We start from the raw sequence: 25,917 nt of genomic DNA on the forward strand, positions 1-25,917 counted from the left end.
TAGGTTCCCTACGTAAGGCTCGAGCCTTATGTGGGCACATAAGGCGCACGCCTTATGTGCTCACATAAGGCTCTCAATCCTAGTTTCCCAACATAAGGCTCCTTATGTGAGCACATAAGGCGTGCGCCTTATGTGCCCACATAAGGCTCCTTATGTGAGCACATAAGGCGTGCGCCTTATGTGCCCACATAAGGCTCGAGCCTTACATAGGGAACCTAGGGTTGAGCCTTATGTGTGCACATAACATGCGCCTTATGTGCTTGCATAAGGCTCTAGCCTTACATATCACCTAGTTGATAGAGCCCACCATTTTCTATGATTTAGGGGCACTTGATCCAAGGGTTGAGATCACATCTATGAGCCCATATTTTATTTTTTAATCATATTAAAATATTAAAACGAGGGTTCTTAAGAACATAGATTTTGAATCTTATTTTAAATCAGAATATAAAAATGAGGGTTTTTAAATAAATATTTTTGGAATTTGGATTTTATTTTAAATTTAAATTAAAAAAAAGGTTTTTAAAAAACATTTCTAGATTTTGAATCTTATTTCAATTTGATAAGAACAACAATATTTTCATATTTGAAATTTGTTTTCAATTTTATCCAAAGAATTGAGGGTTTTTAAAAACTTATCTTACTATTTTTTATTTTTTTTCAAATTAATACTAAAAAGTGAGGGTTTTTCAAAACATACTTGCACATTTTGATTTTTTTTAAATTTTGTACCATAAAATGAGAGTTTGGGTTTAACCACTATTAAAAATATAAATTACAACATAAAAGCAAGCAAATTTTAAGGGTATTTTAAAGCAAATAACAATTTAACTTGATATCTTACATAGACTTTCACGACATTAATAGTTATATCAAAAGCACTTGTGAAGGAATTATTGATTTTTTCTTCAATAGCTCTTTCCTCCCTGTTCCGTATGGCTTGCTCTTCATGTGGCGAAAATCGTCCATGACAAGTGCTATGAGCAGTAACCTCACTCAAAAACTCAAATAGCTCTCCCCTGGATGAAATTAAAGTATTTATTTATGCGGCACACCGACCTATTTCCTCTCTCTCCTCCCTCTTTGAGTGCAAATTTCCTTTTCATCTTATGTGAGTGGAGCTCGTTCTCTCTTTCTCTTCTCTTTGTTCTCCGCAATACAATCTTTGTTGCTACTTATGGAAAGCTCGATGATTTCAAAAAGATCCATGTGTTCACAAAAAGGATGAGAACTAATGAAAAATGAAGTGTAGAGCTAAGAGGAGATGGAAGGAGAAACGAGAGAAAGTGCAGGAGTAAGGCTTAGGACAAGACAATGGTAATGAGAATGCTCACTAATTAGTGTGAGATGGAAGAAGGAATGAGAGAGGAAGTGCTTAAGAAATGATTCGGAGGGTGGGAGAATGGCGTATTCCACGGTGTGAAGTGAAAGAGTTCAAATAATATATTACGTGATAGATTTGGAATAAAGTGATTTGGGGATAGGATTGATGTACTTATTAATTTCAAAAGATTTGACATAATACTTATACCATATTATAATTATTATATTCATATAATAATTATATAATTATTATCTTTCCATATGTAGCTCTCATGCATTCAAACAATGGTATAAGATGTGGAATGAACTAATCCTACGAGTTGTTTGAATGTGCCCTCCCTATCCGTTTTGTCACCTAAAGTCGATGAGCCAGAGCATTGAATATTGATGATCTTCTTAAAGATCATTACAAAGAAACGAACAAGATTCTAGACCAAGAAACTAAGAGAGCGAGCCTTACTTTGACCGATTCCAATAGCTCAGAGAATGAGGACTTGGACACAACTGACAGAGAGCACAAATTCGAATAACTCGTAGAATCATGTAATAATCATTTAAAAAAAGCGATTCATGTAATAAAGTGATTGGGGGATAGGATTGATGTAATAATTACTAATTTTAAAGATTTGGCATAAAGTGGGAGAGAGACAGGATAATAATTGTACCATATAATTATTATATTCAAACAATGGTAGATTAGCCTGCAATGGTACACTTTATGCGACGAGCAATAGTGTGATCTTCAAGAGAACCTTTGGCACTTTATGAGGGGGTGAATAGATCAAATGGTACCATTAATAATTTTGTTTAATAAATTATTATTTATTACCAAAAAATAAAAAAATTCTAGTATATTCTAACATTGATTTAAAAATTCTTAATATATTATAAGTAGTATATTCTAACATATTAGATTCTTTATCTATTCTAATTTAAAACCTAATATATATTCTAAATCTTAATTTAAAATATATTATGAGATATTTTTAAAATATATATATTCTGATTTAAAATATATTTAAATATATCATAAGCCTCAAGCCTCACATAAGGGAGTCTTATGTGCATATAAGGCTCAAAGACTCTTGGTATTGTATAGGAAAAATGAAGTGGTTGCCTTTGGAGAAAATACTTCGTCTTGATCCCAGGACCTTATGTCACTTTCAACGTTCTTGGTGCAAGAAGGTGTGTGATAATAATCACCAAGGTGATTCGTTCCGAAGCAGATTTAAAGTATCCATAAGGAGACTTTGAAACACTCGGTGATTTGTTACAATGTCAAATTATTGACACATAAGCACAAAAAATCCTTTGAGATTAGGTCGAGATCATTCCAAAGTCTCTTCTTCATAATCATATTTCATTTCAAACCTTTCTTGAGGGAGAAAAAGTGGATATTTTGTCTTGGTCAAGAGAAGTACTAGAAATTGGCACATTTATGGGCTATATTCACAATATACTTTACATGATCAAGATTATTTAGTTGACAAGTGAAGGAATTATTCAAAGTGCAATGGATTATGGTGAATCAGGTTCATAATACTATCACTTGGGGGACAGTATTCATGAAATCCCATGTGCTTAAGAAAGTATCTTTCAATGTGATAGATGACACAAGTCTAATGTACTACCAAAATAATGGAAGATGACATTTAAAGGGCACCCAATTTGAAAGTAATGTGCTAATAGAGAGCAATGATATTGAAGAAGCTAAGCAATGCCTTTTGCCTCCTAAATTTTGTGGTAGGAAGGGTGATCAGCCGTTGTCAGAGTTCGTACCTTCCGATGAAATCCAAGAGGATCTTTTGTTACCGTTTATGCAGCGAATCTAGAATCAAAGTTGGATGACCAAGGTGGACCAATTGGGTCACAAAGGTTGCTTGGATAGCAATGGATGAAATGGGAATCCCTAGCACATTCACAGCATTATGCTATGAACCCAAACCATTAAAAATCTTGCAAAAAAATATACAATGAAACAACTTTATGAGGGTTTTTTGGAGAAGAACAAAAATGGGTTCCAAATAAAGAGGGCTTAAAGTGGAAGTGAGTAGCATCATCCATGTTGGAAATCAAGGACTATATATCTTAAAAAGAAGCATGGGTATGATGTGTAAAAAAGTATCACAATCCTTGACAACAGCCTCCAACATATCAAATATTGTTTGGGTAGACTTGATCCAACAAAAGATGCAACAATAGAGTCTGATGACTCTGAAAGAGATTCTGAAGCATAAGAGCAGATATGTCCCTATGTGGCGGTCCCCTCTTGGTGATCTCATACATCATTTCCCAAAATGGTGCATCTTTACACCACCTCTATGTTGATACCACCACAACTCTTGAATTATATCTATTAATAATTAAGTAAGAAAGTAATTATTAATTAATAAAAAACTAGTTAGTAATAAAAGTAATTAATAATTAAAAATTAATAAAAAGTAATAAATTAATATTGATCAAAAAAATATTTAGTAATAGAAAAGGGTTAGTAATAAAAATCAATTAATAATTAATAAAATGATAAAATAAATAATTCATTATAAAGTAAAAAATCAATTAATAAATAGCTAGTAATAGAAGGCTCAAGCCTTAGGTGAGCATGCAAGGATCAAGCCCTATATGCCCACATATTAAGGGGTGTGCCACATGTGGGGGGCACCTTCCTCTTTTTTCTATCAAAACTTTTATTTGGTGTCAAATGTGTAAAATAATTTACTTTTTTTTTTTTTGCTCCCCTCACATTCTCTTTCCCACCCATTGTACCTCCACTTTTGCTTCTACAGATCATAATTTGTGGACATGGTTATATGTAGTGTCACAAAAACACCCTTTTTTCAATCTACTAGGTCAATATCAAGTGGAGGTGAAGTCCAAAACAAGAGAAAAAGTACAAATTTTTTGAATACAATGTTCTTGAAGTGATATGAGCAAACCTTGGAAAGTTATGATCAATTCTTTGTCTATGTAGAAACCAATCTGGAGCAGCAGTAAACTTTGATAGCTGGCTGCAGGAGCATAACGACGACCAGAGAGGAGCCTCCTAGAGATCAAATTGAATGAAGTTGACTAGTCATAAAATAGCCAAGGGTCCTTGTTTATTAATACCTTAAGCTCCCAAAAAATCATACACTTGAGTATGAGAACATATATATTGTGAATGTGACGAGAGAGAGAGAGAGAGAGAGAGAGAGAGAGAGTAGGTCTTTGGCTTTCTAGCCCTTTATGCTCTACCCTCATTCGACAAAGCGTCCCTTGGTGACTCACTTCTCACCAAAGGTACGTCCAAATCGTCCTCGAAATCCCAATCTAAAGATTTTGGAAATGGCGTGTGTGTGTGTGAGTGTGTGCGTACATGGTGTGTGTGTGTGTGTGATATCATCCTATCTTAAACCCCCTTACTCCCTTTAGATAGTGTAAGGCTGGAACAAAGCCTTTATGGACTTTGTGTATGCTCTCTGTATCCATTTTCTTGATTAGCGGTGGCTTTCCCTTACTTTTAGTTCGTCTTTGAGGCAAATCCTTCTAGTCTTTGGAGAAATTAACTATGCTTGTGCTTTGATGATGAGATGACTAGCTCTAATTGGAGGGTTGTCCAAAAGTTGGAAGTGTTTTTCTATACCTCTCTTTCCATCATTAACTTGCACAGTAGCTTTTGGCTATTGAATAGCTAAGGATTTGGGTTAAGGTTGGGAGTTTAAATATTGTATAAAGAAGATTATGTTTTCTCTGACAATATTCCCACTTACCTTTCAAATTTTGATTCTTTCTAACCCCATCATACTTAAAACTTCTACAAATTCTTGCATCCACATTAGATAATGTGTATACAATCAACAAAATTTCCCTTTAGGCATATGCTATTGAATTATGCATTGAATATAGAAGGGTCATAGTTACATTCAAAATGAAGGACCAATCCAAAAATAACACAGCATGCAATATGGAATCAATGTGTTCGTAACACAATTGTAGAGTGGGAAACATGTACCCTCACTAGCATATCACCTCAACACTAAGCAAGAAGGATACGATGTCTTTTTTCCCTTCTCTTCTTTCACTCTACTTTGGTGGAATCCTCACAAGGCAGGGAGTGCAAAAAAATTTCAGAATCACCCTTGCTTAAGTAATAAGAGTGTCCCTCAAGCTTGGCTCAATGGTTTCATGTCCACGAAGTCTACAAGAAAATTACTACAACAATGTGTTATAAAATTAAGAAAGTAATACAAGGAGATCAATAGCATGAAGGTCGACCTAATTGTAAACAAGGATGAACTTGCACCATACGAGCTCATTCCTATCAAGAGTGCAACTTGGCTTCCTTGGATTAATTGTGGGCCTTATGACTCTTATGTCCTTCATTTTGTCTCCTTATATGCATCATCAATTGGCGACATCCATGCCATTGTTCAATGATTGCCTTCCCACAAATAGAACATATTCTTTGACATGACCTTAAACTCCCACTTGCTTAATGCCTCTTTCTGAAACTGAACGTCCACCTCCTTCCACAAACAAGACCATGGATCTCTAACCACTCAATGACAATTGTTTCCTCTCCATCACCTTGCACAAGAAAACAATAAAAGCTCCTTTACCCGGTAGATATCCCTTATACTGAAAGCACTTTTCAATGAAGCAAATGACTGCTCAACCCTACCTAGGGAATCGACTTACACAAACAAATTTGAATATTGCTCCTCAAAGCCCAAGAGTCTATAGCTAAAAATAACATCACCTCAGTTGATAGTCTGGATGTCAATGTCTATCAAATCGACATCTACTTCTTCCTCTACCTCACTTTATAAAGTACCTCACAACAATGCTAATAGCAACAATAGTGCTTGAGTTGCAGGCCTTTGAACCTTTACAAAAAACTCCTCTTAGTCTATGCAGCCCACGACTCCTCTTCCTCAATGTGTCACTGGCCCCCTTGACCACTTGGATCACCTCCTCATCAAAGTAGCTACTTGGGCATGGTATATACACGAGAGCTTGAACATCGTATATAGACGAGAACTTGGAAGCATACTGAGAACATAGCTGGCCAATGGATCACATCTATAATTACTATGAAACTTTGCAGATTTGAATAAATTTCACAAGTCACCCATGCATGAAATAGAGTATTTTAAAGAACTCTAAACTTTAAAGCTGTAAAATCTTTTGGAGCCTACAATATGCAAAGCAAGCACTCTAAACTTCAAAGTATGTGGAGGCTGGGTCTTAGCCCTTGGAGCTTCGACGCTAGGCATAAGTCCTTGGAGCTTTGATGCTAGGCATAAGTGTTTGAACTTTCAAGCTTTGTCATATGAGCAAGGCTTAAGCAATAAGCAAGTTGCAATACAAAATTAGAGCGTGGAGGGATGATACTACAAACAACATTCACTCAGTAGTGGGAACTTAGCAAAGTAAATTGGTGAGTGTGAGTTGTGAATCCTGACTCCTGTCATTCGAGACTAGAGGATGAAGGAGAGAGTCAAGACCTAGACTCTAAAGTAGTTAAGGCGAGTTTCGACATTGAAAACCTAGAGGCTAGAACCACACAATATGTCCATTTGATTGATAGGTATCATTGAGTGATCAATTTACGTGTACACTGTACTATTTAACTTTTAATATATAACTCTTATTTATATATCACTTATTTATAAAGTCCTTAGACAAGATTAACCGGTATTCTAAAGAGGGATTACTAATTTAGCCTTGATTTTTAAGATATATCCTTTAAATAATGTAAAACCTAGATTGCCCTAAAATTTTACCCTAATTAATAACCTCTTTCCCACCACTTATGACAAAATTTCAACTTTTGCCGGTTCAAAATACAATAAAGGACGGTTTTTTTCTTCATCTTGTGCAATTGACTTAAAAGTTAACTCTTTAGTTGATTGTGACAATTAGAGCAGTGTTGATTTAAAGTTAGCTCCTTAGTTTGACTGGGGCATTAATAAAGAGAGAGAAACATTCACGCGCGGGGAGCAAGGTGGGAGTGAGTGCTGGGAGAAAACATATTCCCCAACCAATGAGTATAATGACACTCTCTAAGTAAGGCATCTCAAAACATACACATTTACTAATTTTTACACTAAATTACTAAAATCTTAACTTGTATTCTAAAGAGGGGGAGAAATCTGAGCCAGTTTTTACCAATTTCATCCAATGCAAAATACACTATAGGCAGTTTTTTTCTAACAAGAGAAATGATTCTTGATTTGATTAATTGATATGTGCCTCACACCTTGTTGTGGCCTTGAGGCCATTAGACCCTTATACATGATATTAGAGATTTAAATTCACACTAAGGATGGGTTCACACCACTTGCCCACCATTTTCCAAAAGGTGGTGTGAAGGGGGTATTGTCTTAGGTGGCCCGATAGGAGGGATCTGCCCGGACATTGACACAAAAGATTTGTGTCCGCCTACCTATTGGGCACGTCCGAACACTGACACAAAAGATGTGTCAGCGCACTCCATGGCTACACCAATCACAAGTTGGTGCCATAAATTAGCAGCCGGATGAGAGTAGTGTGAACCACCACATTTGGTGCGGGCGGGTGGTATGAACTAGCATAATACTGAACGAGTACTGAACCCGTGCTTTGCATGAGCAAAGATGCATGACCCTCAACCACTCCCCATCTGAAGATGGATCTTTGAATTCTTAAATTTTGGCTAAGTCTTAACCCATGGCTCTGAGACCTTCCATCTCCTCCATTCCATTGACCTTCTATCTCCTCCTTGCCCCTAAAGTTGCCTCTTGTCTTTCCACCTCCTCCCCCCTCCAAGCCTCCCTCTTATCTTTCCACCTCCTCCCCCCTCCAAGCCTATATCCAAGAGCTCCTTCTTTGTGACACGTGGCAGGCTCTTCTCCCCCAAGCTACCACTTGTCCTCTCCCTTTTTTTTTTTGTGGTGTCCGTGGTTAATAGGTTAAAGATTAAAGATACTGTTGTCGCTAGAGTGATCCATCTTCTTTGTGATGTATCGCATGTGCGAGAGCTGAGAAATTTATGCTAGCTACCACCTTGCACCCACGATGGAGCAAGATGGGAGAGAGAAATGACACATCTCAGTAATCTATGCTATGGAGCAAGGTGGGTTGATGTGCTAGAGAGACCTCAGTAATCTATGCTAGCTACATCTTTCCCATGCATCTCTGAAGGGAGAATTATTAACGGTCCTTCAGAACCCAAAACGATCTACTTCTTGAACATACATACACAGAACAAACAAACAATTTTCTGCCAGGATCAGCACGTGGGCGGTTTTATACCGACCTTGCATCTGGTAGATCTGTCAACAATTGAGAAGGAACAGAGAGAAAAGAAATCGGATCTATTGATTGAGAGAGTCAGGAGAGCGATAGAGCTGCCATTTGTATCTGAGCCATGAGTACAGCTCTGGCACCGGGGCTTGCCCGAAAGCTCAAAAAGGTGCTCGACACACGCACAGATTCTCCTGATCTGCTAGTGTCTTTGAGCACTCTGTCTTCTTTCTACACGGAGAGCACACCGCAGGGAAGGAAAAACCTCCGGACGACTATCGAGAGGCGCGGTTTATCTATCAATGAAGAATTTTTGCGGGCTTCAGAAGCAGCACAAAAAGTAAAGTGTTGGCATCTTTTGATAATGTCTAGCACAATAAATGTCTTACGTTTTCCAATTGTGTGTGTGTGTGTAAGAGAGAGAGAGAGAGAGAGAGAGAGAGAGAGAGAGAGATCTTCTCCTCCGTTGTCATCAACAAGGTCTGTACACGAGAAGTAATAGAACCGAGAGCATGAATGCTCATGGGCACTGCCGTCTAGTCTACGTGCTACTCATGCTTCCAGGCAGGCAGGCAAGCACAGAGAGAGAGAGAGAGAGAGAGAGAGAGAGAGAGAGAGAGAGAGTCTAAAAAAGGCAGTAGTACCGCAGGATTCAGCTCAAAGAAGGTTAAGAAAAACAAATAAAGGCATACCAAACGACCTCCACTCCATAGCGAGGCAGTTCTAAAAACCGCCATGTGTTCACTCTGTAAAAGTTGAGCTAGAAAGAGAGTACATTAAACATAGTGTTGCCAAGCGCAGTACTACTACCTTTTTTGTCGAAGAGAACGAGAGAATCTAAAAAAACAGAAGCATGATGCTGTCAAACTTTAGTCCAATGTGCATATTGTGGACCATCTCTGTATTGCATGTCAATCACACATTTGAGATCTATTCTTATTTTTGTTTTTATTTTCAAACTGTTTGTCAACATTGTCATTAGTATCAAGGTTAAATGCTTAAGGTAGGGTAAAAAACAAAATTGAACCAAATTTTGGCATGAGAGCGAGTAACACATGAAGAATTCCAATGCCTTAGTTACGGAAATACTTACATGGACACCTTAGTCAAAGTTGTGAAAGGCAATAAGCCTAATGGTATATGTTATGAAGACTGTGTTCATATGTTGCATGTTTGATTCCAGAGATACTTTTCAAGGCAACATTGAGTTAAAAAACATAGGATGGAAAAATGAGTGAGTTATATTCTGTTTGTGTGAATGTAGTCAATGTCACTCAAAGTGATAGTTATCTTTGGTAGAGCTTGTGGATGAATGAAAATATGAACTAGGGTCATGATGCAAACCATTATTGTTTTACCACAAAGTAAAGCTAGATGTCTGTTGACTAAGACGACGTGCCATTCAGCAAAGGAAAATTTTTGGCTTCAACTTTCATTATGCTTTTTTTCACATCTATAGCTAGCATGAGAGCTTCTAAATTAGTCACTATCATTATAAGCTCTTGTAATGTGGTGTTATGACATCCATAAGTGATATTATTAAAGCTTCTGACTGAGTCATCCGTGGGATTTTTGGATTTGTGTTTATGATCTATTTGAACCTTGTATTGGTCATCGTATCACTTCTCTATAGTCTCTGCGGATTTAAAAGGCTAGAAACTAATAGTGTGTGCATAGGTTTTGTTTTAATTGAATGAATTCTTTCTCAATTTGTGTAGGCTTTGGATGCAGTCGAATCGGAGGTTGCAGGAATGGCAGATTGTTGTGATAGGTGAGTATTTTGGATTATAGGGGTTTTTGATGTTTCATCTTACTCTTCAATATCCACAGTTCTATATATATTGCAATGGTCAGTTCTTTTTAGGCAGAAGTAACACACATTCTAAAACGATGTGTTGGATCTCTCGACAGTACAAATGATTTATCGTCAAGAGATATTGTTATAATCATGATTGCTCGATTGCTTCAGTTGTCAGAGTTACCTTGATCTTGTCCCCCATCATAGGTCTTGACTCTGTGTTGATCACAATCACCTGCCTGTCTTGGCTCTTGTACAGTAATGTGTTGCTTCTTCTTGTTGCTCAACAATGAATAGTGGGGCTAGTAAGGTTTTCTGCCTCTCCAAGCACATTGCTGATCAATTTCTCCATCATCTGAGAACACTAAGAAAAACATTATTCCCAAAGCTGTCTATTGAAACCACCACAGAAGTACAAAGAGAATACTGACTCTGGGTACCACAGAAATACAAAAAGGATACTGACTGTGGGGTTTACATCCCCATCTCTGTGGGAAAGCCTAGCACTTGTGTGAAGTGGCCACCATTGGCGGAAGTCCCTCTATCTGGATCATACCCATGTAACTGTGAGCTCATGCTCCACGGGTTATCTCTAGAACCATATTCTGAGTGTCCTACCTCGTCCTTATCACCATTGATGAGTGCTACGTTCCCAGTCCCACGTATTGAGCAACTTGGGCTGTCCTTCAGTGTCTTTAAAGAATCTGAATTTGTAATAGATCTAAGAGAGAGCTCAGATATGACTGAGATATAGAGCTGAGAAGTGAGCTTGCAAAACTGCAAAAGAGAACTTCAAAGAGCTGTTGAAATAGTACCCAAACCTTACTCTGTTTGCTGCCTAAGTCCCCAACTGTTGTGCTGTGTATACTGTGAGAAGTGCAGCGGAAATGAACGGAAGAGAGAGAGAGAGAGAGAGCACGCCTCACACACACCACACTGAGAAGGAGAGAGAGACACAAGTGAACTGCAAGTGATCTCTGGAGAAAACCCTACTACAACTGGGGGAAAACCGCGGAACAAACAGGCTGCTTGAGAGCTCACCCGGACAGCTCAACAACCACGAGAACTAGAGCACAAGGGAGTGGATGAACTGCTCCACTACCTTGCTCCTAAGGTGCTACACTGGGTTGGATATGCTGCTCCACCAGGCACCAAACTGCAGTGAACTGAACTGCTGAAAATACGTGGGGGGGGGGCGGCCTATATATAGCCCCCCAGCCTCCTAGTCGGCCAGCAAGGGGCAGGGCCAACCAGCCTGCCTATATGGGCCGACCAACAGCCCTAGAGGGCCGACCCTACAGCTCTACAAGTGGGGCTTCTCAAGGCCCTAAATCAGGGCTGAGCCCCTGCTCCAAACAAGCCGACCTGGCCAGGTGGGCCGACCCACCTACAAGGCTGCACACTGCCCTATGTATAGGGCTCAACCCCCCCAGCCCATGGAGGGCTGAAGCCAGCAAGGTGGCCGACTTGCAGGTCAGCCTACCCTCTACTCCACAGCCCATAAATGGGCCTCTAAGAGGCACCTAAAGGGCATCCCTACAGGGCATACCTGCCCACACACCTTCGTACCCCGCTTGAGAACCTCTGTGGCACTGGACAGCCACACTAACATACTCTCACGAGGGATGGGCACACCCACAACAGAGGCCCTCACTCTCTACGCTACCCTCACTGATTGGGCGGCCACACCCACAAAAGGCCCTCTCTCTAGGTGACATCAGGAGATGTTGACCTCTAACACCCCCTCTTAGTTCCTGGAAGGAACATAGATGCTAGGGAGTTGGGTGCTCTGCTGGAACAACTGGAGGAATCCATCGTGTGATACTCCACTGCTGAAGACTGCCACAGGTATTGTCAAAGAAGCCCCTCTTGGCACGAATCGCCTCAGCACGATCACTGGAAACTTGGAACTGTAGGATCGATTAGGAGAGAGAGAGTGCAGGTAGCTAAAGAAGCGATGAGTTAGCCGTCACGTCAAATCTTGGATAAACCAAAAACAAAGGAGTACAAGGTACAAGTACCTAGACCTAGGACTAAGTGTCCTAGGTGTCACATAGGTCTAAGTGTCCTATGTGTCCTAAAAGACACTAACACTATAAGTGTCTTTATTTATGCCTACAAGGCACATACCATGGCCTATAGGGCATCACTAGAACCACTAGAGGATGGCCTACAAACCCCCCTCCATGGGATGGGCTGAAGTACTCTGGAAACGTCTCAGAATACCTGGTATTTTCTAGTCATGGTGGCACATGTTCATCCAAAAGGATATAGCCACCTATGAATGTACAAGGGATGTTTGATCATGTAACAAAGGGAATTAAGTGTAAAGCCTGTCGAAAGACTTCGAACTTGGGACGAGGAAGTGACTTTGTAAACATATCTGCTATGTTGTCCTATGTGGGAAGATAGGACAACTCTATGTCTCCTGCTGACAACCGCTCCCGAACATAATGATAGTGAACTTCAATATGCTTGGTACGCGCATGAAACACTGGGTTACGCGCAATGGCCAAAGCACTCTGGCTGTCAGTGTAGGCAATAGTGGAGGATGTCTGGCGAATACCAAGATCTGTAAGTAACTGTCGAAGCCAAACACACTCTACTGTAGCGGTGAAAGCTGCCCTATACTCAGCCTCACAGCTAGACGTGGCAATTGTTGGTTGCTTCTTGCTGAGTCAAGAGATACATGAATTGCCAAGCAAAAAACAATTGCCAGTATGTGACACTCTGGTGTCGGAACATCCTGCCCAATCACTATCTGTGTAAGCATGCATGGTAAGTGAACCCTGATCACCATAGAAGAGGGCTAAATCCTGAGTGCCTTTGAGATATATTAAGACTCTTTTCACTGCCTGCGAATGCTGTGAACTGGGCATGTGCATGAATCTGCTGAGCTGAGATACTGCATACTGCAAGTGAGGTCTGGTGTGACATAAATAAATAAGGCATCCAACAGCCTGCTGATAAAGAGTGATATCGCATGGTGGGCTCCCATCATGAGCTGAGAATTTGAAGCCAGGGTCCACTGGAGTAGAGATTGGCTTGCAATCCTCAAACTGAAAATGATCAAGGAGCTGTCCAATATACTTGGACTGAGACATCATGATACCCCCCTCAACATGAGCAAACTGAATGCCCAAATAATAATGGAGCCGTCCCATGTCTGACATGTCAAAAATCTGCTGCAAATCAGCCTTGAAAGCTGCAATTGCTGAGTATCTGGGTCCGTGATGAGCATATCATCCACATATAAAATCAGCACTAAAAAATCAGATCCACTTCCACGGACATAAAGAGTGGGTTCTGTGGGACTATTCTGAAAACCAAGGGATAGTAAGTGTGCATGAATTTTGGCATACCATGCCCTGGGTGCCTGCCTGCTTCAAACCATAAAGGGCTTTTCTAAGCCGGCATACCTTATTTTCAGAATTAACAACCTCAAAGCCAGGAGTTTGTGTGACATAGACTTCTTCCTGCAGATCCCCATGAAGAAAAGCAGTTTTGATGTCAAGCTGGTGCACTTGCCAATGATGATGGGCTGCAATGGCAATGACACATCTAATGGTAGTAATCCTGGATGTGGGAGCAAATGTCTCCTCAAAGTCAATGCCTTGTTGTTGGGCATACCCTTTTGCAACAAGACGGGCTTTGTATCGATCTATGCTGCCATCAGATTTCCTTTTTAATTTGTAGACCCACCGCGTTCCAATGGCATGCTTGCAGGGAGGGAGATCTACTAATTCCCATGTGTCATTTTTAGCAATGGAATGTAACTCAGCTCTCATTGCATCCATCCATTCTTTGCTGTCAAAAGCATCTTTATGGCACAGAGGCTCTTCATTGCAAGCTGTAGCAAGGAATGCAAACTCAAGAAAGTGACCATGCTGTCTATTCCCTGATCTTGTCCAGGCAGCAAAAGGCTGATCTTGTTTGCTGTCCCTCAATGTATCAAGAAGCCATTTGGGAACTTGCCTTTGCTGTCTATTGACAGCTCTTTCTTCAACGACTGCATCATGAGTAGTGGGATCATTTTGTGCCGGAAGAGAAACCTGCAAATCAGCATGAGGTTGTGGCTGATTATTGCTTAGTGGAGGGCGTGCAGGAGGCTCATGTTGCTGGTCAAAATCCTCTTCTGATGATGGCAGAGGTAACCACGATTCAAAGGCATCAAACATGTCAACATCTGGCTTTGCTTTGCAGTCCACAAGAGGAGAAGTTGAATGTTCAGCAAAGATTACATCTCTATTGACAATAATTTTCCCAGTATTTGGTTGATATAACCGATACCCTCTGCTCTCCTGGCTGTAACCAATAAATATGCATTTGATTGCCTTGTCATCAAGCTTATGTCTCAGCTGAGATGGTACATGAACATATGCAAGAGACCCAAAAACTCTCATGTGTGAAAGTGAAGGCTTCCTGCCTTTCCATGCTTCATAAGGTGTAACAGTCTTCAATGCCCGTGTAGGTGATCTATTCAGCACATAGTTGGCACACATTACTGCATCAAGCCAAAATTTATTGGGCAAAGACTTGGCCTTAAGCATGCATCTGGCCATCTCCATTGTGGACCTGTTTTTCCTTTCAGAAACAAGATTCTGCTGAGGAGTGTAAGAAGTAGTACATGAGTGAATAATGCCCCGTGAAGACAGAATGTATCAAACTCCTTTGACATATACTCTCCCCCCCTATCTGTGTTGAGGGTGACAAGCTTGCATCCTGATTCATTCTCAACCATATTCAGCCATCTCTGAAAGCATAGGAAAACTTCAGATTTGGCTTTTAAAGGATATATCCAGCAATATCTTGTGAAATCATCAATGAGAGTCATGAAATACTTGTACCCCCCAATGGCATTTGTCCTCATTGGGCCACAGACATCACTGTGCACTAGCTGCAATTTCCTTTGTGAGAGTTTTGGACAATTCTTTTGAAAAGGAAATCGATGCATCTTACCCAAAAGACAACCCTCACACACATGTTTGGAAACTGTGTGAGTCTGAGGTACATCATTTGCCATCTGCTGTGAATGTAGCTTTGCAAGAGCTCTATAATTGAGATGGCCCATTCTCTCATGCCAAAGATGAGTTTCAGCAAGTTGTGAATCTGAAATAGCCAATGCTTCAATAGAAAGTGCAGCTGAATGATGATCAAGGTGATAAAGCACTTTTTGCAAAGTGCCAGTGAGAACTATGGCATTGTCATCACGAAGATCATAAACTAGGCATCTGTAGCCATCAAAAATCACTCTGAAACCTGAAGTAGCAATTGCTGAAATTGAAATCAAGTTGACTTCAATTCCAGGCACAAAAAGAACATTTGTCAGAGTGACAGGATGGCTTGAAATGGATGTGAGCTGCACATCTCCAACTCCTTTTACAGCATATGAAGCATTATTAGCACATGTAACAGTCCCCCCTCGAGGTGCATCAGCTAAAGAATGAAACAATTGTGTGCAAGATGTCACATGCTCGGAAGCACCACTATCAAAGTACCAGGACTGAGCATCATTAGCAGTAAGGAATGCATCAGCTTTGGAGGGATCAAATGAGCAATGGACAGCCCATGTCCAATCATCCTGAAGAGCATGTGTATGTGAAGCATCTTCTGGCTCATGGGATTCAATAGTATGTGAGGCATTAACTGTCAATCCTGCTTTCTTTTTCTTCGAAGCAATGCGCTTCCTGCATTCTGAAATGTCATGTCCAGGCTTGCGACAACAGTTGCATCTTTTCTTCTTCGACTTATCTGCTGTATTTTTAGATGCATGGGAGGAATTGCAGCTGCTATGCGCAGATTTTGGCTTGCCCATAGGCTTGGAAGCCTTGCCTCTTCCTGTCTGGTGTGAAGCAAATGCATGATTAAGAATGATGGCTTGTCTATTAGCTCTACTTTGCTCTTCCTGCAAAAGCAAAGTAACTAGCTGATCAAAAGAATAGTGGTTTGGATACCCATGGCCACTAATCGAAGGGTTGTAGCAAACCCTTGATATGTATCTGGCAACAATGGTACTGACAAGCTGTGAATTTGGCACCACCTCATCAATGTTGGCAAGCTGTTCCATGAGGTCCTTGACCTTTGTCAGGTATGCATCCATAGAGTCACCTTCATTCATACTGACTTCCTGTAATTGCCTTCTCAAATATGCAACACGAGCTTCATTGCGAATCTGATAGAGAGAAGCCAATTTATCCCAGGCATCCTTTGCTATCTTGCAAGACCGGATGTGTGAGCAGGAGGGTGAGGCTTCTACCTTGTCACCCTCGAAATCTACTGTGACTATTGAGCCAATAGTGAATGCTGTCCATTCAGCCAATACCTTTGGGCCTCATGATCTTTTTAAGGTGTATGGATTCGTGAATGGACAGAGAATAGTGGTTCTCCTAGATGATGGATGTAATTATGACTTAGTAAGTGATAGATTGGCAAAATTACTCCATCTTAAACCAGAACCTATAAAAAACATGTCGCTCTCAGGAGCTTTTAGGGGACACAATGAAGAAGACACATCCATAGTACGAAATATTCCTTTTCGTATACAAAAATATAGAGATCGAAGGGATTTTCTAGTAGCCCCTTTACAAGACGTTGACATGATACTAGGTAAACCATGGCGGTATGATTTTAACCCTGCTATTTATCCTCATACTCATCATTGTTGCTTTGTACATAAGGATGAAAACATAAGGATCGTAGGGGATCGGGACATGTATACAATTCCATTGATTACTCCTACCCAAGCGAAAAGATTGGTAAAAAGAGGGGTAGATTGTAATCTTGTGTATATACGGGATTCACGAGATCTTCATATCTCAAAAGAAGATCGGAAGAGAAATGAGTTCCTTAGAGCTTATGAGGATCGATTTTCAAGAGATGACTCATTCGAATTGCCTATGGAGAGAGAAGATGATCATGCCATAGACTTAGAGCCAGGAGCTTCTCCTCCATGTAGAGCCCCATATAGGATGAACAGGATAGAAATGGAGGAGGTAGAAAAACAAATTGAAGATCTGTTGCAAAAAGGCCTGATTCGACCAAGCAATTCTCCATTTGGAGCACGTGTATTATTGGTTAAGAAGAAGGATGAATCATATCGTATGTGTATAGATTACCGTGCTTTGAATAAACTTACGATTAAGAACTGGTATCCGATTCCAAGAGTGGATGATTTATTGGATATGCTTAAAGGTGCTAAAGTTTTTAGCAAATTGGATTTGAAATCTGGTTATCATCAACTTCGTATGAAAGCTGGGGATGAACATAAGACTGCTTTTCGCACTCTCACTGGACATTATGAGTTTTTGGTCATGCCTTTTGGCCTAACTAATGCTCCAGCCACTTTTAGTAGGCTGATGAGAAGGGTTTTGCGACCCTACTTGGGAAAATTTGTCATAGTCTTTTTTGATGACATTTTAGTGTTCAGCCAGAATGAGGAAGAGCATAAGGATCACCTTGCTAAGGTGATGGAGCTCCTAAGGAAGGATCGATTGTTCCTAAATATCAAGAAGAGTGAGTTCTTCAAGACAGAAATAGAGTATTTGGGACACATTGTGTCTGCCGAGGGAATTCGGGTTGACCCTAAAAAGGTCAAGGCCATAATTGAATGGCCAATACCCAAAAACTTACATGAGCTGAGATCCTTCCTAGGGATGTGTAGTTATTATCGCAGATTCATTAAGAATTTTGCACGTCTTGCTTCCCCACTAACAGATTTGTTGAAGAAGCATTCCTTGTATGAGTGGGGAGAGGTTCACCAAGTAGCTTTTGAGGAGCTTAAGAGAACATTAGTGACTGCACCAGTGTTAACACTTCCGGACATGGACAAAGAGTTCTTTGTTGTATGTACGGATGCAAGTGGTACCTCGATTGGGGCAGTGTTGATGCAAGGAGGGCATCCCATTGCTTATGAGAGTAGAAAACTTCAAGGGGCTGAATTGAAATATATCACGTATGAGAAGGAGTTATTGGCAGTCATTCATGCTCTAAAGTTATGGAAGCATTACTTATATGGTTCTGCTTTCAAGATTAAGACTGACCATCAAAGTATCAAGCACTTGTTTTCTCAACCCATTGTCTCTTCAAGGCAAATCAAATGGGCTGAATATATTCAATCCTTTGGGCAACCAAATATCGAATATCAGCCAGGAAAGGAGAATTTAGTAGCTGATGCTTTGAGTAGACGGCCCCAAGTTAATCACGTTTCTGTGATTAAGGAGAAATCATTAGGAGCAATGGTTGAAGCTTTATCCTTTAGATGAGGACTTCGCTGACATTTATGGGAAGATTCAACGTAATGAGGTCAGGGATTAAGAGGCTTATTCCATCGTGGAGGGATACTTATTTTTGGGACGTGCCATATGTGTACCCAAAACATTTCGGTATCTAGTCATGAGTGAGTTACATGCGAGTCCATATTCTGGACATAGAGGCATTAGAGGGACCATTGACAATATTGAGAGATACTTCCATTGGCCTAAACTTCGCAAAGAAGTTTCGACCTTTGTTCAACAATGTGACGTATGTCAGCGCATTAAATCTGACACAAGTAAGACTGCTGGTCTTTTGCAGCCTTTGCCTATTCCTTCGGAAAGGTGGGAACACATTACAATGGATTTTGTGTCTGGTTTCCCCAAGGTTGGTCAGTTTGAGCAGATTTTCACTGTTATAGATAGGCTGAGTAAACAAGCTCATTTTATTCCCTGTAAAAAAGAGTTATCTGCTCCTGAAACAGCAAGGTTATTCATTAGGGAAATCTTCAGGTTACATGGGTTACCAAAATCCATTGTATCCGATAATGATGGCCGTTTCATTAGCAACTTTTGGACAGCTCTATTAGAGAATCTCGGAACCAAACTGAAATTTACTACAGCCTTCCATCCTCAAGGAGATGGACAAAGTGAGAATGCCAATCAAACCATAATTACTTTACTTCGAGCTTATGTCCATGACCAACCTAGAAGGTGGCCAGAGTTCTTACCTATGTTAGAGTTTGCTTATAATAACACTGTACATACTTCCACCAAGAAAGCCCCATTTGAAATCATCTATGGGCAATGTTTACCCACTCCAATAACACACTCGGGGGAGCGAATTTTTGCTGCTGACCAGTTTGTTGAGGATATGTCACAGGTTATTGAGCAGGTAATGAAAGGGAGTGAAGGGGGAAGAAGAGCAAGAGAGTGAGAGTGAGAGAGAGAGACACTCAAGTGCGGGTGTGAAAAAATGATGAGCCACACCACAAACTCACTTTTGTTTTATTAGGATTAGGTTTACCCTATGACTGTCTTAAGACAGTCATAGGTGTCCTATCTTTTAATGAAGGGTTGGCAATGTGCCTTTACCCCAACAACCTCCCACCTAAAGGCCAATGTGCCTAAAGGGGAGAAAAGAATAAAAATTACAGCAATATACAGTTACTGTATACAAGACCATAAAGTAAGAATGGTCTCATCCTAATCCCATGATGTGGCGGCAATGTGCAAACCGCTCTGTAGGCAAGCTCTTAGTGAGCAAATCTGCAAGATTATCATCAGTATGCACTTTCACAAGCTCAAGTCGCTTGTCTTCCAGTACCTCCCTGATGAAATGATATTTCACTTCTATATGCTTGGTCTTTTGATGAAAGACCGGATTCTTTGCCAACATGATAGCACTCTGACTATCACAATGCAAAACTGGCATATCTCCTGTAATGCCCAAATCTCCCACCAGCCGAGTAAGCCATATTGCTTCCTTGCAGGCCTTAGTGGCTGCAACATATTCAGCTTCTGTGGTTGACAGTGCAACGCATTTCTGCAACCGAGACACCCATGATATAGCACCTCCTGCAAATGTGAAAATATAACCGGTAGTAGACTTCCGGTTATCTGCATTCCCTGCATAGTCTGAATCTGTAAAACCATGCACCAATGCATCTTGCCTACCATAGCATATGCACAAGTCTTTGGTACCCTTGAGATACCTCAAGACACCTTTCACTGCTTCCCAATGCCGCTTGCCTGGATTTGCCATATACCTGCTGATGACTCCCACCACAAAAGCAATATCCGGACGAGTGGCAACCATGGCATACATCAAAGATCCAACTGCAGATGCATACGGAACCTTGGCCATTTCAGCCTTATCATCATCTGATTTGGGGCTGTCCTTACTGCTGAGTTTCAAATGTGGAGGCAACGGGGTACTAATAGACTTCCCCCCCTCCATTTTAAACCTCTGCAGTACTTTGTCAATGTACTCCTTTTGTGACAGAAACAAAAGTCCCTTGGACCTGTCACGAGTAATCCTCATGCCAAGAATATGATTTGCATCACCCAAGTCTTTCATATCAAAAGACTTATGCAGTTGTTTCTTCAAAGCACTAATCTCATGCTGAGATTTACTGGCAATAAGCATGTCATCCACATATAGAATGAGTAGCATCAAACTGCCATCCTTTGCCCGTTTAGTGTACAAGCAATGATCGGTCTCACACCGATGATACCCTTGGGACTGCATGAAGGCATCAAACTTCTTGTACCATTCCCTTGGCGCCTGCTTGAGTCCATACAAGCTCCTCTTGAGCTTACACACAAGCTGCTCTTTCCCTTTAACAGCATATCCCTCTGGCTGACTCATATAGATCTCATCATGGAGATCTCCGTGAAGAAAGGCTGTTTTCACATCCATCTGACATAAATCCATGTCGTCATGAGCAACAAGAGCTAACACTGCTCTCAAAGTAGTCATCTTGACTACAGGGGAAAAGATCTCATCAAAGTCAATGCCCTTTTCCTGCTTAAATCCCTTGGCAACCAATCTGGCCTTATACCGAGGTAAAGCATTTGAATCCACTTTGACTTTGTAAACCCACTTGCATGGCAAAACCTTTCTGCCTGCAGGTAAGTGCACCAAGTCCCATGTATCATTCTGAAGTAGGGAGTCCATTTCTGACTGCATGGCTTTCTCCCACTTCTTTTTCTCCGTTCTTCCCATAGCTTCCTTGAAGCTGGAAGGCTCACCACAATCTGTCAGCATGATAAAATCAGCCACATTATTGGCTCCTGGAACAAACCTGGCAGGAGGCCGTTGTACACGGGAGCTCCTCCTAACAAAATGTTCCGGATTAGGCTGCTGTCCAGCCTGTTCTTCATGCATGACAGGTGGCTGTACCACCATATCTGGCTGTGCTACAGCTCCATCTGCTGGCATATCCAGTGGTGCATCATTGGCAAAGTTATCTGGCTGATTTTCAGCCTGTATACCCTCTTGAACAGGGTTATCTGCAGCAGGCTGCTGCTGCATATAAATGGGCATTCTTTGCTGTCCAACATCATCATAAATAACCCTCCTGTATTCCACAGGTTGCACGGGTTCCTTGTGTACACTATCCTCTTTAAAGATGACATCATTGCTGCGTATAATCTTCCGTTTAACGGGATCCCATAATCTGTACCCCATTTCACCTTCGTCACCATAACCCATAAAGATGCATCTGATAGACTTTGGATCCAGTTTGGTGCGTAGTTCTTTGCGTACATGAGCAAAGCACTCGCAGCCAAATACACGTAAGTGCTTATATGAAGGTGGCTTGCTAGACCACACCTCTTCTGGCACTTTCAACTCCAAAGCCTTGTTTGGCGACCTGTTAATAATGTGAACTGCTGTTTGCACGGCTTCTGCCCAAAAGCCATGGGGTAATGCAACATAAGACAACATACATCGAACCTTCTCCTGAATAGTTCGATTCATACGCTCACTTGCACCATTTTGAGATGCATTATGAGGGGCTGTGAGTTCCTGTTTGATGCCCTTAGCTTGGCAAAACTGCACAAAAGCATGTGACAAATACTGACCCCCATTATCGGACCTGAGGCATTTCAGCCTGCGTCCTGTCCGATTCTCAACCTGAGCAACAAACTTCTTGAAAGCATCTAAAGCATCTCCCTTATGCTTTAAGAAATAGACCCACACCTTACGTGTGGCATCATCAATGAAAGTAATAAAATAATTTGCACCCCCTAGTGATAACTGTGGCATCTCACACAAATCAGTGTGCACTAGATCAAGCGGTGCTCTATTCTGGGGAGTTCTCCTCTTATGAGGAGTCACAGAATGCTTGCCAAATATACAATGATCACAAGTAGGCAAATCTGAAAAAGAAAGAGGCGGCAGATAACTCAAGCGTGACAGTTCTTGCATTCCTTTAACAGACATGTGTCCCAACCGGCTATGCCACAATGAAACCTTTGGCAGCTCGGTTATGGCAACAACATGATTACCCACACTGGAAACATAAAGAGGGTACAAGGTATCACTCTTAAAACCCTCAGCCACTACAGTCTGGCCATCAGTAATCACCCATTTGGAATCCCCAAATGTGGTGTGGTAACCACTATCATCCAATAAGCCAGTGCTAATCAGATTTTTCTTGATTTGCGGCACATGGCGAACACCATCAAGCATAAATGACCGTCCATCAGGAAATACTATCTGTATACTGCCAATCCCTGCAATCTGACATGCATAGTTGTTCCCAAGATGAACAACTCCATGAGTACCTGTGTAGGAAGTAAACCACTCCCTATGAGGAGTAACATGAAAAGAGGCACCTGAATCCAAGAGCCAGGTGTGCATGTCATGGCCATCAATAACCAAAGCATGTGCTATTACAGCAGAAGAGCATAAAACATCATGTATGTCACTGTCACTGTCCTCTGCTGCAACATTCACTGCATCCAAGTCATCTGCCTTGGCCTTGCCTTTGCCTTTGCTTGCATTTCCTGCATCCTTTGATTCAGCCTTCTTGGCTTTTTGATCCCGTATGAACTTGAAGCACTTAGACTTCACATGTCCCTTCTTGCCACAATAAAAGCATTCAATGTCCTTTTTGCCACGGGACTGACTGCGGGATTTGGACTTACTAGCAGATCTCCCCTTCTGCTGAGTCCTGCCTCTATCCTGTACCTGCAAAGCATTTGAAGACTTGCTGCCCGCATTATTCTTCCTGCTCATCTCCTCCATAAGGAGAGAGCTCTCTACATCAGCATAAATAAGAGTGACATTCGAGTTTGACAGGGTGGTCTTGAAAGTGTCCCAACTCTCGGGGAGGGTACACAGCAAGAAAGTAGCCTTGAACTCCTCATCAAGGTTCAACCCCTGTGCAATCAGCTGTGTAAAGATGGCATTGAACTCACTCAAGTGTGAGGTCATAGCTGTACCTTCCTTCATGCGAAGATCGACCAGCTTCTTCAGCCAATAAACCTTACTGGCTGAGCTCTTTTGGGCATACAATTCTTCTAGTCTTTGCCATAGACGATAAGAGGTCTTTTCAGCCTGTACATTGAACACAAGAGTGTCTGAAATAGTGAGCATGATAGCTGCCCTCGCGGACAAATCAAGCTCTTCCTAGTCATCAGCTGCCATGTCAGATGGCTTGACACCCTTCACCCTTATGGGCTTAGCAATCTTCTTTAACAGAAGTACATTCAAGCACTGTTCTGCCCATAATGCATAGTTGTGTGCTCCTTCCAGTTTCTTTATGTTCAGAATTGAAGAATCACCTCCCCCTGATGCCATATCAGATGAGGAAAGTACCTGACTCCCTGGAAGTAAAAAGACTGAATAAAAATTCTGATTTCTCAGAAAAAACCTGCTCTATTCAAGAGCCAGAAGCACTCTCAATGGTGCTGTTTTTACTGTCAGGAAAATCTGCAGCAAAACAGTAAATGACCCTGCAAATACTATACCTTCTGACACACTGTACTGTGCTCAAAGAGGCATAAAAACAGTAATTTCAGACTGCTGCAGCTGCTCAACAAGTGCTCAACAGTGCATAATTATCTGACAAACCACAAACACTGCTGTAAACACTGCTGTACTGACTGTACTGATCACTTCTCCCACCTCAGATGAGGTATTGCACTGAGTTAAATTGCAGAAACCACTTGGCAAACACCCAAAAAAAAAATGACACTTCAACCTGTCACAAAACCTGCAACAGTAAATGGGATAAATCCCAAGCAATCACCCTTATACCAAGGGGAGAAAATGCATCTGAAGATCTCTGTCGGTAACCCAAGTGCTATCAAACAAAGTCTGGGCAAAAGCCCCTTGATCTGACACCTGAACCAAGTGAAGAACACCTCAACACTGAGGTAGCATGCAATATGAAAATCTCTCTGACACTTTTACCTGACAATGTGCAATGCATAGACTGCCCCTGTGTACTCAGTAACAACACAAATCACAACGTACAAACACCAAGAAGAAAATCTTTTGAGCACTGTCAACGATGGGCAGTTAGGGACCGAGTAAACTCGATGCGCCCTGACCAAGCGTGGCTCAACTGAGATTTTCAAAGTGCGTACAAAGAATGTGACCTGCAACAAATGTCACCAAATGCACTGCGGAAACAAAGCAAATGTGTGCTCCCTGGCTACACACTGCCTCAAGGCATATACTGCAAACACGTCTAGGCAAAAGCCCTTTGGAATTGTCACCCAAAACTGAGAATTGCACTCAGTAAATGCATAGAAGCTTCTGCAAAACAAGCATCTGACCTTCCTGAAAGACAAGTAACTGCGCAAACACCACCACTGTGGCACAAGTCACCTCAAGCGTGAGGGACACGAGAGTACCTGCTGTACCTCAACAAATGCACAGTATACAGCTGAAATGCTTCAGGAATGCATCAGGAACGCTTCATGTACTTCCGTACTTGCGCGTACATGCATGTACCACGCACAAAACAGAGTGCTTCAGCACTATTCCTCTTCCAAAAAAAAATTTGTGTGCCTGCTGTACCTGGTGTACTTTCTGTACCTGCAGTAGGCACGCTTCCCCAAAAAAAATCCGTCAAGTCTTTTCAGCGAAAAATCGAATGCTGAATCCCAGAAGGGGGAAAACAGAAAATGTCGAAAGGTTCGCCCTGATGGAACTCCCTGCAGGTGTGGTGAAGGCGTCGTCCGTACAGTTGTACGGCAGTCCGTACGACTGCCTTGGAGTAGCTGCGCGACGTTGCTTAGCAGCTATGCAGTTGCTGTGCAGCTGCCTGATGCAGCTCCGCCCTGCTGCTGTCAGCAGCAGATGTACCGCCCGCGACTCGCGTCGTTGACCGTGCCCACGCCTGAGCTGCTCCCGTGCCCACACCACAGCCCGCGCCCGTGCTGTCGCCCTGCAGCCCGCCTTCGCTAATGCGCCGCCGCCCTGCACAGATCTGGCCGCTCGAAGTCCGTCCGTACGACTGTACGGATGACGTACGGTCGTACGGCGCTGTCCGTACGTCCGTACGGAAGGGGTTGGGTAGACTAGGGAGTGGAGGGGAATGGCTCTGATACCAGTTGAAAGGGAGTGAAGGGGGAAGAAGAGCAAGAGAGTGAGAGTGAGAGAGAGAGACACTCAAGTGCGGGTGTGAAAAAATGATGAGCCACACCACAAACTCACTTGTGTTTTATTAGGATTAGGTTTACCCTATGACTGTCTTAAGACAGTCATAGGTGTCCTATCTTTTAATGAAGGGTTGGCAATGTGCCTTTACCCCAACAGGT

At 41.7% G+C, this 25,917-nt stretch overlaps 1 protein-coding gene across 1 annotated transcript in view; it reads left to right on the forward strand.

The window, feature by feature from the left end:
- The first annotated feature begins 8,161 nt into the window (after window positions 1-8,161).
- LOC147881992 (oligomeric golgi complex subunit) overlaps window positions 8,162-25,917 on the forward strand; it is a 90,969-nt gene continuing 73,213 nt past the window's right edge. The window contains exons 1-2 of the mRNA XM_087401736.1: window positions 8,162-8,929; window positions 10,308-10,360. Of these exons, the coding sequence (XP_087257862.1) occupies window positions 8,714-8,929; window positions 10,308-10,360 (269 nt within the window). The 5' untranslated portion in view covers window positions 8,162-8,713. The remainder of the gene's footprint in view (window positions 8,930-10,307; window positions 10,361-25,917) is intronic.

Source organism: Dipteris shenzhenensis, chromosome 30 (assembly GCF_047967505.1).
Source record: "Dipteris shenzhenensis isolate YYH24624 ecotype China chromosome 30, Dip_SZ_1.0, whole genome shotgun sequence".
Lineage (NCBI taxonomy): Eukaryota > Viridiplantae > Streptophyta > Polypodiopsida > Gleicheniales > Dipteridaceae > Dipteris > Dipteris shenzhenensis.